The sequence below is a fragment of the Prunus avium genome, chromosome 8 (genome assembly GCF_965620075.1).
Source record: "Prunus avium chromosome 8, drPruAviu1.hap1.1, whole genome shotgun sequence".
NCBI lineage: Eukaryota > Viridiplantae > Streptophyta > Magnoliopsida > Rosales > Rosaceae > Prunus > Prunus avium.
Window position 1 is genome coordinate 4,803,629 of NC_142291.1, and position 14,048 is coordinate 4,817,676.

A 14,048-nucleotide genomic window follows, 5' to 3' on the forward strand; every position below is an offset into this window, starting at 1 on the left:
TATAAAATTACGTGTAATAATTTGAAAACTTTGGGATAATTGTTCCCATTTCCGGTACCTTCAAAATTAAACATTCTTTTTTTATTTTTATCAAGAAGGTGGAAAACTTCATTCAATAATCAGTTAATTACAAGAATTCTGTGCATGTCATATGTCATTTATGTGGCCTCAATAAAATTTAGTCTTGAAAATCCTTAGTGAAGGAAAATTCGGTTAGAGAAAATGAGTACGCAACATCTTTAAAAACTTTTAAAAAAAACCAATCTAGCTATTCTCCAAAATTAAACATTTTATTTCTAACACTAGTTACACCCCATTGTGATTCTACCTTAGAGTATCTACAATCATGCTCTCTATTTTTCAGTTAACATTTAGCTTAAAACATATAAAAGCTATTTTAAGAGCTCTCTATAAAATTTTAACTCCAATCTTGCTCTCTAGTTTAGAGAGTCATAAATGCTATAACTCTTTCTTAATTGGTCAATCTCTATTAAAAAAATAATATAAAAAATAGTTACCATTAATTAAAGGTTTAAAATACTCATAAAATAAAGCAGCATTAAATTATAGGAAGCTTTCTCTCTCCTCAGATTTAAAAGCTCCTAGAAGTCTCCCTATTTTAGGAGGTGAATATGGAGCATGGTTGGAGTTGTATTTTTCCAATTCCTCCCTAAAATTTGTCTTAAAAGGTGGTTTAAAGAGCCTATTATGAATGCTCTTAGAGCACCTCCACCCATGTAGGCTAAGGCAAGGCTAAGGCAAGGCAAGGGCTGCCACTATTCACATGAATAGTGCCAGCCTTGCCTTAGTTGGTTCCACCCTTGGAAGGCTAGGGCAAGGGCAAGAAAAAAAAAAAGATTATGCAACAAAATATAAACAATTTAGAAAGTGAATAAAATTGTTATGTATTTATAGAGAAAATATCTATAATTTTTTGGTATTTAAAAAAAAAATTGAAATTTTTTTGGATTTTTTTGAATTTTTTTTACTCGCTGACGTCAGCGTAACATCAGCGCTGACGTCAGCGCCTTCGGGCTGCAGCCCAGGCAAGATCTGCCCATGGGCTTGCCCAGTTCAATGGGACCCACCATTTGCCCGGGCCATTTTTCTTCCGCTGGAGCTGTCTTGGGCTACCTTGGGGGGCCTTTTGCCCAGTCTTGGGTAAAGGCTGGAGGTGCTCTTATTCTCACACTCTCAGTATTAACATAATGATTAGCCACATGCTCAAAGCCACTTTTCGTTACACAATATATAATTATTCTTTTGGAAGTGAGAAAGCTTTGTTTGAGCACTTTTTTTTCTTTTCCTTTTTTGCTGAAATGTCAAAATGATACTTAAGTTTTACCCTTCGCTCAATTTAATAAATGTGTTTGTATCTGTTAATAAATGTGGCATGTTCCCTCAAAGTGAGTCACAAACACAAATACAATCATGTGACTAACGGATACAAATTGAAAGACTAAATTGACTAAATTAATAACTAAATAACTAAAATATCCAAACATGTAAAAACACACGTAACATTTTTACTATTTTGACCTTATATATATATATATATATATATATTAGCTAAGGATGATTTTTTTATTATTTAGAATAAGTGATAGTTATTATTGATAAACTCCTTTTAGTTAGGCCATTATAGATTGTTGAACAACTGTAGGAGTGTAAGTTGAATTAGAAAGTTAGATTCTGACCAATTCCGTCTCGAAAATTTCCGATTTTGACAAGTCTGAATGAATTCCAAAATCCGAACATTCAGATAAAAATTGAATTGGGATTGGAATGCATGTAGAGATTCTGAAAAATTACAAATTCCGAAGTATATTTGGAACGGAATTGGAAAAGAATTTTCATTGTGATTTTTATATATATATTGGAATTGAAATCCCTGATTTCGATTCGTCTGAAAATCAAATTGCATTTATAAAAAAAGGCAGAAACTATCATAATTAAAGTAGCAATTAGTTATACCGATATTTAAAAAGAAAATCTTGAGTGAACTGAATCATGTCTCTGAGTCTGGGTACATAGCTCACTCAATCAAATCATGTCTCTGGGTGCATAGATCAATCACAAGCCTCAGTAAAGATATTCCTTCACGTGGTTACTGAAAATTGTTGGGCTCTTTTTTACTAAATATGACACGTGATAAATTACAAAGGAAAAATATGATCTGCCTGATATTTCAACTAATTATTTGAGTTCTTCTTAAAAAATAGTTAATATTATTAACATCAAAAGCTAAATGGTTTTGGCAAGTGAGTTGGTCTAACCTAGTGGAAAAAGACCTTAACTTGCATATTAGAGATCTCAGGTTTGAATTCACAGCATTATAGTTGTGTGTGTATGTGAAAAATTTCTCTCTCCAATAGTTTAGATGATCGTTTATATTCCAAAAAATGCTGAATGATTTTGAATAACTATAGTCAACAAAGAAATACGTATTTTAATTGACATATTCCGAACAACTAATGGTCCTTTTGTTATGTTCTTTTTTTTTAATTCTTTTGTATGTATTATTACTTTCTTAGTAATTTCCTGATAAGGAGCATAGATAGTCATCCTTTTAGATGCTTCTGAGAATTGATTGCTCGTCATGAAAATATGAACATGAAATTGGGTTGATTTCTAGGTCAACATGTATATATGCTTTTGAGGATTCTGATTATATGAAATTTGATGTCCAGAAGCTGCGGGAGCATCTTCCACAATATTTTCGTCCTTAAAATTATGCCGAATAAAATGAAGAGATTGCTTTCCACGATATATGTATTTATAAATTTAATTTAAAGAAAAAAGTGTTTATGGTTAAAATTTTAGAAATTCCCCAAAATGTTCTTAAATTAAAAAAAGTAGTAAAAAGGAAAACCATTTGTTGTTTGATAATAAAATACTATAAATAACGTTAAAACTACATACAAGGTAATGATGCTATTTGTACCACATTTACTGACCACATTAATGATCACTTCTCTAACAAACACGTATATTACTCTCTCTCTCTCTCCCTAGTCCATGTTGTTGGTATTTTTTTTATAGCTGAAAATGTAGTTCATTATTTTAAAGGGGCTTTACCTTTTAGAATTTTTAAACTTGAGGTCCAAAAAGTTGAATTCGATACTTAAAAAATCAAATACATTTTTTTAATTTTAAAAAGTGACAAAATATGTGCAGTAGAAAAATCCCCTTTCGCAAGAGCTGTGGCGTGTACAGAGAGTTTAGTCATTTACAAACCCAAACGACTATGAATTTCAAGGAAAGTGATTATAATAAATTTAAAAGTCAAACGACTAGGTCGTTAAAAAAGAATAAAATTTAATTGAAAGGGTAAATTTCATATGGAGTTGGTGGAAAATTGTAGGATTCTCAACGAGGCACCTGCACATTTAGGGGGGTAGGAGTGGAAATTTAATTTTGGTAGTTCAAAACTTCATATAAGTATGTGATTGTGATTAGAGGGTAAAATGATAAGATATTTGAAACTTGTGGGGTTGTTGTGGAATAAACCCGAATGATAAGATATTAGAGGGTAAATATGTAATATTTTCAACTCATGGCAACAACTATTTGGTTTTGTCGGTTACTTTACATTTTTCGTGTTGAGGAGCTCCTTGATCTAATTCAAGATCTCCTCTTCCAAACTTTTAATTCTTCAAATGCCTAACAGATTATATTTTTCCTCTGAAAAGAAAGTCTAGCACCAAACATAATATAAGATATTATTCTAGTGAAAGTCGATGCGCTAAATTATGGATAAATAAAACACATGATGTCGATGCGCTAAATTATTAAAAATTAAACGTTGTTATCGGGCAGCTCATCAAACCACAACATATCACTTTCAATAAATTAAGCAAATTGGACTAAACAATATGAATTGAGTTCGGGGGACACGTACAAGTATCAATCGAACCAACAAGTTGACACCCAAAATGCCTAGTATGAATGTTTCAAATACTTATCCGTAGATTGAAGTACAACGATTTTCTAAACAAGTTCAACTTAGATGATGGAGCGTTAGAGGAGTTCAACAATTAATTAGCAAAAGTTAAACAAATAGTTCACATAGGGAGGGACCTAGGTGAAAATTGCTGCTTTTGACCAATAATGAATCATTACAAGTTTATATTCTTGGGCGCCAAGTTTGATTAACCTGGCTAGAAAGGAGGGTTCAAATTCATCTCCTTTTTCTTGTACGTCTTTTAATCTGGATAAGATTCTCATGACTTATTTCACAATTTGTGGGCCCTAGTTGCAATGGATGTGAAAAGCCTTGAGATGTGTTGACCACGTGGCCGTCTATGAAAAGTCATTAAAGTAAGTCGTTTTGTTAATGTTTCTTTGCTCCAAAGCCTTATAAAAATATTAAAAATCTGCCTATAAAGAGAAGGCTCTCTTTCGCTTCATCTTTGCCAAACAAACACTAAGAAAAACATAGCCATGGCTGCTTCTTCTTCTGCTACATTCACCTCTCTGTCTCTGCTTCTGGTTTCTTCTCTCTTTGCTTCTTCTTTGTTTTGTGTCTCAGAGGCACAACCTTCTGTCCCTGTGGTTAAAGGGCTTTCGTGGTCCTTCTACGAGTCTAGCTGCCCTAATCTCAACTCCATAATCAGAAAACACCTCAAGAAAGTCTTCAAGAAGGACATTGGCCAAGCTGCTGGCTTGCTTCGTCTCCATTTCCATGACTGCTTTGTTCAGGTAACATTTCGTTTCAACTGTATATATTTGAACCCCTTGATCAAATGGCTGGTTGCTAATCTTTAATGGGTTAGTGGTAGGTTTTCATCTTTTCTTTTGGTCAAGATTTTTTATGTTTCTCTCAGCTAAATTCATAGGACAGGGCATCATTTTCATGTCAAATATCTAACTTTTCTTCAAAACCTGGACCACACATTTTAAAGTAAAATTATTTGTCCTTTGTCAGTTGTGGGGTTTTTTTATTACTCCATTTTACCGACAAAATAAAAATATAATGATCTCGATTTACAGTATCACAACATAACATTTTTTTTCAAAATACAAACTTATTTATCGAAAATATATAAGAAGAAGTTCAACTTATTGGGAATTATTTGACTTGAGCTGCCCCTCTCAAACCAGTTCTTGAACCACTTTAATCTTGATGTGTTAATTAAAGTAGCTAGTACTGCTAGCTGACATGACTACCAATGCTTTTGTCAGTCACTCATTTTCTAATGTATTTTTTTTACTTAAAAAGCATGGACCACTTATTTTCTTAGTGAGTTAATTCAGCGTTATGTTTAGCACATTAAGCAAGTTCCTTGCACCCGAGTTCGAATTATTTAACTCGTCAATTCTATTAATTTAGAGTAGTAGATTATCGCTTGTATATACATATTAGTTAATACGCTGTTAACAACTCGTTTGTGCGCATTCCTTATTGACATCTGTGTTAACGAGTTGTTAATATCGTATTAATTTATTAACTGGTTAGCGCATGAGCCTTAATACATTTTGTAAAGAGTTTGCTGTGAATCTAAGAAAAGAAAGTTGAATAATAATGTAGGGATGTGATGGGTCGGTTTTGCTGGAGGGATCAGCCAGTGGACCAAGTGAGCAGGACGCACCTCCCAACCTGACCTTGAGGGCGAAGGCTTTTCAAATCATCAATGACCTCCGTGAGCTTATTCACAACAAGTGTGGCAGAGTTGTCTCTTGTTCTGATATCACAGCCTTGGCTGCAAGGGATGCTGTTTACCTGGTAATTAATTCCTTAACAATATATATTTAATTCTTCAAGTAAATAATACTTTTTTTAAAATTTAAAAAAAAAAAACTAATTTTTAGTTAAACTTTTCTATTTTTTACTTCTTGGTGAAGGCATGCTCACGTCATTAAAATGTTTAACAGTTGTTTAAGATGACTAGAAGGATTTTTATTGCTTTTGGCAAAAGTCAATAGTTTGACCATAGGGTTGGTGTGGAAATTTCGTTCACTCAGATCGGAAGACTTCTTTTACATAAGAAATTTCCCAACACTTTCGGTATTTCCCTTCCGATTAAATATTAAAGTCACTCCAAACATGTCCTAAAGAAATGAGAGAGAGGCAAGAGGCTTTATGAGCATTAATTCCTACACTTGAGGTCTCGTGTTCACATCCACAATCCTTCAATATTTCTTGTATCAAATAAATAAAAAAAAAGAGAGAAAGACCAAAATAAAAATTAATAAGTCTAACACATATAAATAATTAAGTTACAAAATAATAAGAATTTTTATTTCTTTAAGCGATAGTGAAAGAGGGGAATTCAAACACACCCTCGAACGCAAGAATAACTGCTCTTAATCATTTTATCTAGAATTTTTTTTTATACAAGTGTTAAAACTATAAATTGTCTCAAAAGTGGGCATGTGGGTAGTTTCTTAGTTGTCCTTTTTTTTTTTTATGAAAGTTTCTTAGTTGTCCTTAGTCCATGAGTAGTTGTGATACAAAATCATTCTTCCCACCCACCAACTTGTGAAAGTTGCTACAACCTTTCAATGTCCCTCATAAAAAATAAAAAAGAATAAAGAAAAAAAAAAACCTTTAAATGTCAGAAAAGGAGATGGAATCTAGGCATATATGATAATCTATGAATATTTTCCTCTACAACATGACTATCTTTTTTTTTTTTTTTTTATAATTGTTTTACTTTGCAATTAATAAATCCTATAGCTTTATAGGCATGTCTTATAATTTATGAATAAAATATAAAATATTAATTAAAAAATGTGAAAGATTTTTTTAATTGACATGTACAAAATCCAACTAGTTGCTAACATTTTATCCTTTGGAATGTATGCATATATTTGTTTTGGTGCAGTCGGGTGGCCCTGACTATGATGTGCCATTGGGAAGAAAGGATGGGCTAAACTTTGCAACACAAAATGCAACCCTAGCAAACCTTCCCCCTCCCACAAGCAACACAAGCAAACTTCTCACAGACCTGGCAAAGAAAAACCTAGATGCCACAGATGTTGTAGCCCTCTCTGGTGGCCACACCATTGGCCTTAGCCATTGCTCCTCCTTCACTGGCAGGCTCTACCCAACCCAAGACCCTACCATGGACAAAACTTTTGCCAATGACCTCAAGCAAATTTGCCCTACAAATACGACCAACGCCACCACCGTGCTCGATATCCGTTCACCAGACACATTCGACAACAAATACTACGTCGATCTCATGAACCGCCAAGGTTTATTCACATCGGACCAAGATTTGTACACAGATAAAAGGACAAAGGACATTGTCAAGAGCTTTGCTGTTGACCAGACCTTGTTCTTTGAGGAGTTTGTGAAATCTATGATCAAGATGGGGCAACTCAGCGTGCTGACTGGCTCCAAAGGCGAAATTCGTGCAGATTGCTCGGTGAGGAATTCGGACAATAAGAGTTACTTGGCGTCTGTGGTTGAAGAGGATGAGGAGAGCTTGTCTGAGTTTTAGCCTCAATGTGTTCAATAAGTTGACTTGTTTATGAACTTGTTTCATATGCTTATGTGCTAGAAACCTCTCACGTTTTAGCGTGTGCTTAGTGCTAAAATGTTTGTAATAACCAGCCCCTTACTTATGTTAAAATTTAGTTTGTTTCGCCAATCTGGTACACCATGTGTTCATGTTTTGGTCTGTGAGATGAAAACCTATCTAAATATTAAAACATTTTCCAGCCAAAAATCATAACAAATATCCTCCCTCCAGTTTTGAATAAGTAGGGGTTTTTCTGCTGGAAAATACTTCCCTCCTTATTAGGGAGAAATTATAGAATAGTACGGATGTACCACGTCAGCATGTGATACTCCCATTCAAATATTGCCATGTGTTCATTTTAAAATAGAAATTAAACTTTTTTTACAGCTGGATTTATTTCTTAATTTTTATCTTATGAAATAAAATGAGAAAATTGAAAAACTTAAGAAAAAGAAAATAGAAAAAGAGAATTCCCAACAACAACCCCCCACCCCCCTTAACCCAACACCTCTAATCCCAAAAACATGCCATGACCGTCACCCATCTCCACACTACCTGCCATGACTGCCACCCATCTCCCTTCCTCTTCCTCTTCCTCTTCCTTTTTCCCTTTGCTTTTCCTTCTCAACCCTTATAGTAATTGTAGGTAATGGAGTTTAAAGAGAGGTAGAGAAAACTAATATTGATGATGATGATGATGATGATGAAATGGAATAGTGGAAGGGTTGGTGTTTGTGTTAATGGTTGGGAAATGTTAGAGTGAATGCAAAACAGAGAGACCCTTTGGGAGAATTCTTGTATTGTATTGATTGAAGTAATTGTTACCAAGGAGTTATAGTATTGGATATGGGTTTGGAAATAGTATGATGATGGCAAAGGTTGTCATGATCAATTTCAGAGAAAGGGGAATTAAGGAAGATGAGGATTTGGATGCCGGTGGCAATGGTGAAGAGGAAAAGAGACGGGGAGGAAGAGGAAGAGAGAGGGATGGCATCCATGGAACGCAGTGGGGTTTTAGGGGAGGGGCGGCAGTTGGGAATATTTTTTCTTTTCTTTTTCTGGTTTTCAAGAGTTTTAAATTTTATTTCATAATATAAGTCCAGCTGTAAACAAATATTTAATTTCTGTTTTAAAATAGACACATGGCAATATTTGAATGGGAGTATCACATGCTGACGTGGTATATCCGTACTATTCTATAATTTCTCCTTATTAGGTAAGTAAGAGTTCTTACATTTCCGCCAATAGCTGTGTGACATGTGTGCATAAGTTTTTCTTTTCGTGTTTTTGATAAATTATTTTTGCATATGTGTTAAACTATGATTCTTAGAAATGAGGAATATCTCTTTACCGATGAGGAGGAAAGTAGTATCCATTTCTACTTGCCATTTATCGGCCTTGTATGCTAAATAACGATGATTTGTTTGGTGGTAGACGATTATGCCCTTACTTGCTTTTAGTATTGTCTTAAAAGTCCTCTTGTCATTCCATCGAACAGTGCCAAAAAACAAAGAAGCCTTTTCTCTTACTTTTGATATGGCCAAAATAAAAAAGAAGATAGTCGTTGCTTTTTTTTGATATGATCGACCAAAATAGAAAAGAAGATGGTTCTACTTGCTTTTGGAAAATGAGATTCTTCGTACGTACTACTGTTGACAAAGTTCTTCACGTGAAGTGATGTTATACTGTTGCCTCTATTATTACTGAACTGGTTTAATTCTTTTGATGAGATTCTTTGTTTGTTCTGCTATTCTGAAATTATATGTCTTGTCTAGCTTTTCTGCTGGGTCAGACCCCCAAAAAAAAAAAACAAAGATTTTTTGCTGGGATTCTGGAATAAATCGTCATGAAATTTGTTTGGTTGAGTAGGTGGACATGGCTGTCAAATTTTTTTTTTCCGAAGAACGACAGAAGTATCATTGATAAAAGTCGAAAGTCTCGATACAATAACTATAAATGCAATTAATCACTTAAACCCATATTTTGATCCGAATAAAAATCCAATAAAGATTTAAATGGGGTACAAAAGATAATCACGACTATGGTATACTCCCTGTCAATGAGATACAAAAGATTATCACAGCTATAGTACTCTCCCAAGGAGAGACCTAGAAAACAAACTTAAAACCTAAACAAAGACTTAAGCTCCCCCGAAGAGGGACCATTCAACAAACTCATAAAGAATTGCTACACTTATTATAACTTAAAAAAGGAACAAAACATAATGCCTTATTACCACCACCGATCGAATCAGGCTCACATTTGGGAGGATGAAGACGAACAGATTTGCACATATCTAACACAAATCTACCAAAACAACCCCAACACAATGTCATCACCAAGACGTCCAAGCAGCCACCAAATTAAGCCAAGATAGAGGGGCTAGAGGGAATGGGACTTTTTCATATTCATCCATCCATTCTATCCCATTCGTTCATTTGGATATTCTTACATAACCCACATGAAATAAAAATCTGATCTGAATATTGAAATCAAAGCAACAACATAATTGAACACAATAAAATTTCAATCTTACAAAGAAAACAAAATCAAAACATTAATCAAATAAAAAATTGATTGGTTTACCTCCATTCAAGGGGATTATTAGAGATGGTGGTAGTCAAGAAATTCATAGAAGAACGGCCTTTAAAACTTATGGAATATCCTCTCTAAATTTTGAGTTCACTTTCCTGGACAATCTTTTGTTTTTGTCAGACGGTAGTAGTGAATTCATTCATCAATAAAAATGTTTACATCTTCTTCAAGAGTCCTGAGTAGCCAGTAGGGAGGGTAATGCTCCCACACCCAAGAAACAGAGTTTTTTTTTTACCGCAAACTGAGCCACTAGGAGAGCATCCTTATTACAAGACCTACTAATCAAGGGTGGAATTATAAATTTTTCAGCGGGTGGGTTAGTGATCGGTTCATAATTGTATATCATTTTGTACCCTTCTAGCTTATGATTTGGTTATGTTTTTGAGTTAAACTTGTGCTTTTAATCCTTTTTGTGTTTATCTTTCAGTTCATTGAGCTTTAGGTAATAATGAGGGCTTTGGATAGTAAATGATGCAATCCATGCATGTTAGGGCCTAATTTGGATGAATGGATGAAGAGCTTAAAGACAAACTCAATTTTGGCTACAGTCCCCTGCCAGCCCAGTTTCGTAGGTCATATTGCAAGCTTTGTTTCAGCAACCTACATAGCTCGGATGAGGCCACATTCTTCATGAAAGTTGTTCCAATGGGTGTATACTATAACATATCCGAAATTCAGCCCCATTGGATAATTGTGGAGTCTGTTACCTAGAAAACACAGAGCCATGCTCAGGATGGATTTTATCAGCGCGCAAAATGAGTTAGCAATTTGTTTTGGCCTTAACTTCCTCCTCCGACCTTGGATTGGCCCAAATGATATATGGCTGGAAAGAAGACATTCTGAACTTCAAGTTTGAGTGCTTAAAGTCTTAATTTGCTTAAGGGAAGCCCAATTCGTAAGCCCTTGAAGTTGCTGGTCATGCTGACCTCAGGATGAGCTATTATTTTTGGTTGGAAGCTTGGTCATGGTGACATGAAGATGAGCTAGGGCTGCTGGTGGGATTTATTAGTGAAGTGCATCAACCATTTCAGATTTTATAATGGAAGTGTTGTATGCATTAGTGAAGTGCATCAACCATTTCAGATTTTATAAAACAAGTGTTGTATGCATTAGCCATACTTAATTCAGATTTTCAGCTTCCTTAGGCCTATATATAGTGAGGTTTCCCAAGCTTGTAAACACACCCCAAGGGGGGGAGCTCTCAAACACTTCTCTAGAGCTCCCTTCCCTTCTCTCCCTCAAATTCTCTTAGTTTTGCTTTCTAGTTCTCAATTCTAGCTTAATGTTTTCTTAGTTGTAATTTATTTTTCTTGTAATGTACATTCTTTCTTAAGTATTCAAGTTTAATTAGTTTCCAAGTTTCAATTATGGTTTTTGTTCTTATTCATTATGCTTATAAGTTAATATGCTAGTTTGAATGATTGATCACCATTTAGGCTTGCATGTTAGCTATCTTGGTTTGAATTAAGAGTAGACACCATGCTTTAATTCGAATTGAACTATGAATAGGAAGAGTATGTATGGACATTCGACAACAGGGATTAGATACATACTTGGTTGTTTAAAATGTTCTTCTATGCTTAATGGGTTCCTAATGCTTAATTTTAGGTTAGACAACAAATGATCAAATTAGGGAATTAGGAACACAAGGTTATGACCACACACCATGGCTTAATCATACTTTAGCTAGAATCAATCCATTAATCTAATTGAACTTGGGAACTTATCTGATTGAGTTAGTTATTTCTTTCTTCCTTGTTTTATTTATTTCCTTTCTTTTTCATTTCTGTTTTGTGTAGGAAAAATGAATTGGATCATTCAATCACCAATCCTCGTGGGATCGACCTCGCACTTACATATGCTATACTACCAAACGGCTCGTGCACTTGCGAGTATCACAAGTTGAGGATGCAGTTGAACCCATTTTGGTGCAGCTGTATCTACGCAACAGTTAGCTAAAGTTATTAGCTTAAAATAATGATCAATTTTTTGTTTATTTACAATTTCTATAGATTTTTCTAGAAATAAAATATACATTAAATCATATAAATCACACTAGTTGTCAATACAGTTTTTTTCCGTCTAGTGCGACTCGGTGGTCTGGTTTTCCTTTCTTGATGCCCAGCCCTAGTCCTAAGTGAAATTACCTGTAGGATAGCTTAAAACACTAGAAGGGGGTTGAATAGTATGTTTACAAAGTTTAAGTGTAACAAAGGAATAAAAACATGCCCAGAGGATTGATAAGTGGTATCAATCCTTGAATGCACAGAACATAAAAATAAATGAACACACAAAGAATTATTTTACGTGGTAAAATCCCACCTCCCGGGGGAAAATCCACAGGACTCCTCAGTCCAAAGCAAATCCACTATAGAACGATGATTACAAGAAGTACTCACACGCTTATCATACACACATTCTAGATAATGTTTGCCGACTTATTAGTAACTCAACTTCTATCACGAGATGATTTTTCGATACTCCTTATGTTGAACGCAATAATGGTCACGATTGCTTCAAGTTCGTCGGAGTTCTTCCAACTATCCTTATGTTGAATCTGATACTGGTCACGATTGATTCAAGCTCGCCGAAGAAAAACCATCACCAAGGTCTTGGTGCCCTCGATCGTATTAGTCACCGATCAGTGCAAATGAATGCAATATGAATGAGAAAAGTGTTTGATAAATCAACAAGTAAACATGGAACACTTGATGATTTATCTCAAATAAAAATTCAGCTTTTCAAAGTTTATGGACTGAAAAAATGATCGTGAAAGCATAGAAAAATAGTCCTAGACATCTCTATAGGTAATCACATGTGAAATTAAACCAATGGAAAAAGGCCAATAGAAACCAATAGAAAAGGCATACAAGAAAAGAAGGTTTTAATCAATCACAATATCAAAGCAATCAAACAATGATCAGACACCTTGATATTGTGATCTGATTGAAAACATGATTTTCAAGCAAGTTACTTAAAAAAGAAAAAGGAAAAGATATTAAAAATTATGTCTAAATGAGATCCACTCCTAAAGGGATTCTTATTGACTTAAGATCAGAGAAAATCATGAAAATAATATCATATTAAATGCCAAAAATGTTCATATCATGTGCGCATAACAAATGACATAGCTTACTATTGGATCAAATGTCTCATACGTGTTAAGTTAAAATTCTGTTATTCGGGATGGTTGAGATATTTCAATCCTGCAAGTTTTGGAAATTAAGACAACAATTATGCTTCAACCTAATAGCTAAATGACACTTCCAAACCTATACTAAGTTCTAGGACATGCCAATACAATTTCATACTAACACTAAAGCATGGGCTTGTGCAAACTTTTTGTTGCTCTGTCTTTTAATTGATCCTTCAGTACTTTAAAATTTGAATTTCGACCCTTGTCTTATTTCTATTTCAGCCTTTCGCTTTTCCTCTCGTTGTTAGGTTATTGTTTTGTGGGAAATGTCATAAAAACTAAAAACAAAGGAGACTCCCAAAATTTTGACCCAAAAAAATTGGCTTAAAATTTCAACCCACCTCATTTGTAAATCCTAGGTCCGTGCTTGGTCACGCCTCAGGTCAGATCTTTCCACTTTGGATTTTGTTGTTGTTGCATGTTGATGTACAGTTTTGACCTATTTTGAACATTGAGTTTAATTTTGGTTTATGTTTTGTGTATGTTGATGTCTTTTTTTTTTAATGAGTTTTTGTTTTATGGATGTTCTAAGTTTGTCACATCTTTTTTTTTTTGGATTTTTCCTTTTTTCATAGTTTATAATTACTTATCTTTACACTTGGAGGTGGTGACCTGCATTTGAGGCTTCTTTGTTCGTTGGGTTTATGGAGAAATGGTTGTTTCTTGTTTGTGCTTGTGGAGATGGTGTTTGGGGTTTCGTTTTGTTCAATTTAGGCTGCTGCTTTTCTGTTTAATTTTTTGCTATCATTGGCCAATGATGCAATGATACACAATATAACTTTTTCACG

At 34.4% G+C, this 14,048-nt stretch overlaps 1 protein-coding gene across 1 annotated transcript; it reads left to right on the top strand.

Annotated features, from left to right (window-relative positions):
* The first annotated feature begins 4,365 nt into the window (after window positions 1-4,365).
* Window positions 4,366-7,598, top strand: LOC110748782 (Peroxidase superfamily protein). The gene is made up of 3 exons (XM_088246177.1): window positions 4,366-4,701; window positions 5,531-5,725; window positions 6,828-7,598. The coding sequence occupies exons 1-3, from the start codon at window positions 4,444-4,446 to the stop codon at window positions 7,446-7,448; spliced, it is 1,074 nt and encodes a 357-aa protein (XP_088102303.1). The 5' UTR covers window positions 4,366-4,443; the 3' UTR covers window positions 7,449-7,598.
* The last annotated feature ends 6,450 nt before the right edge of the window (window positions 7,599-14,048 follow it).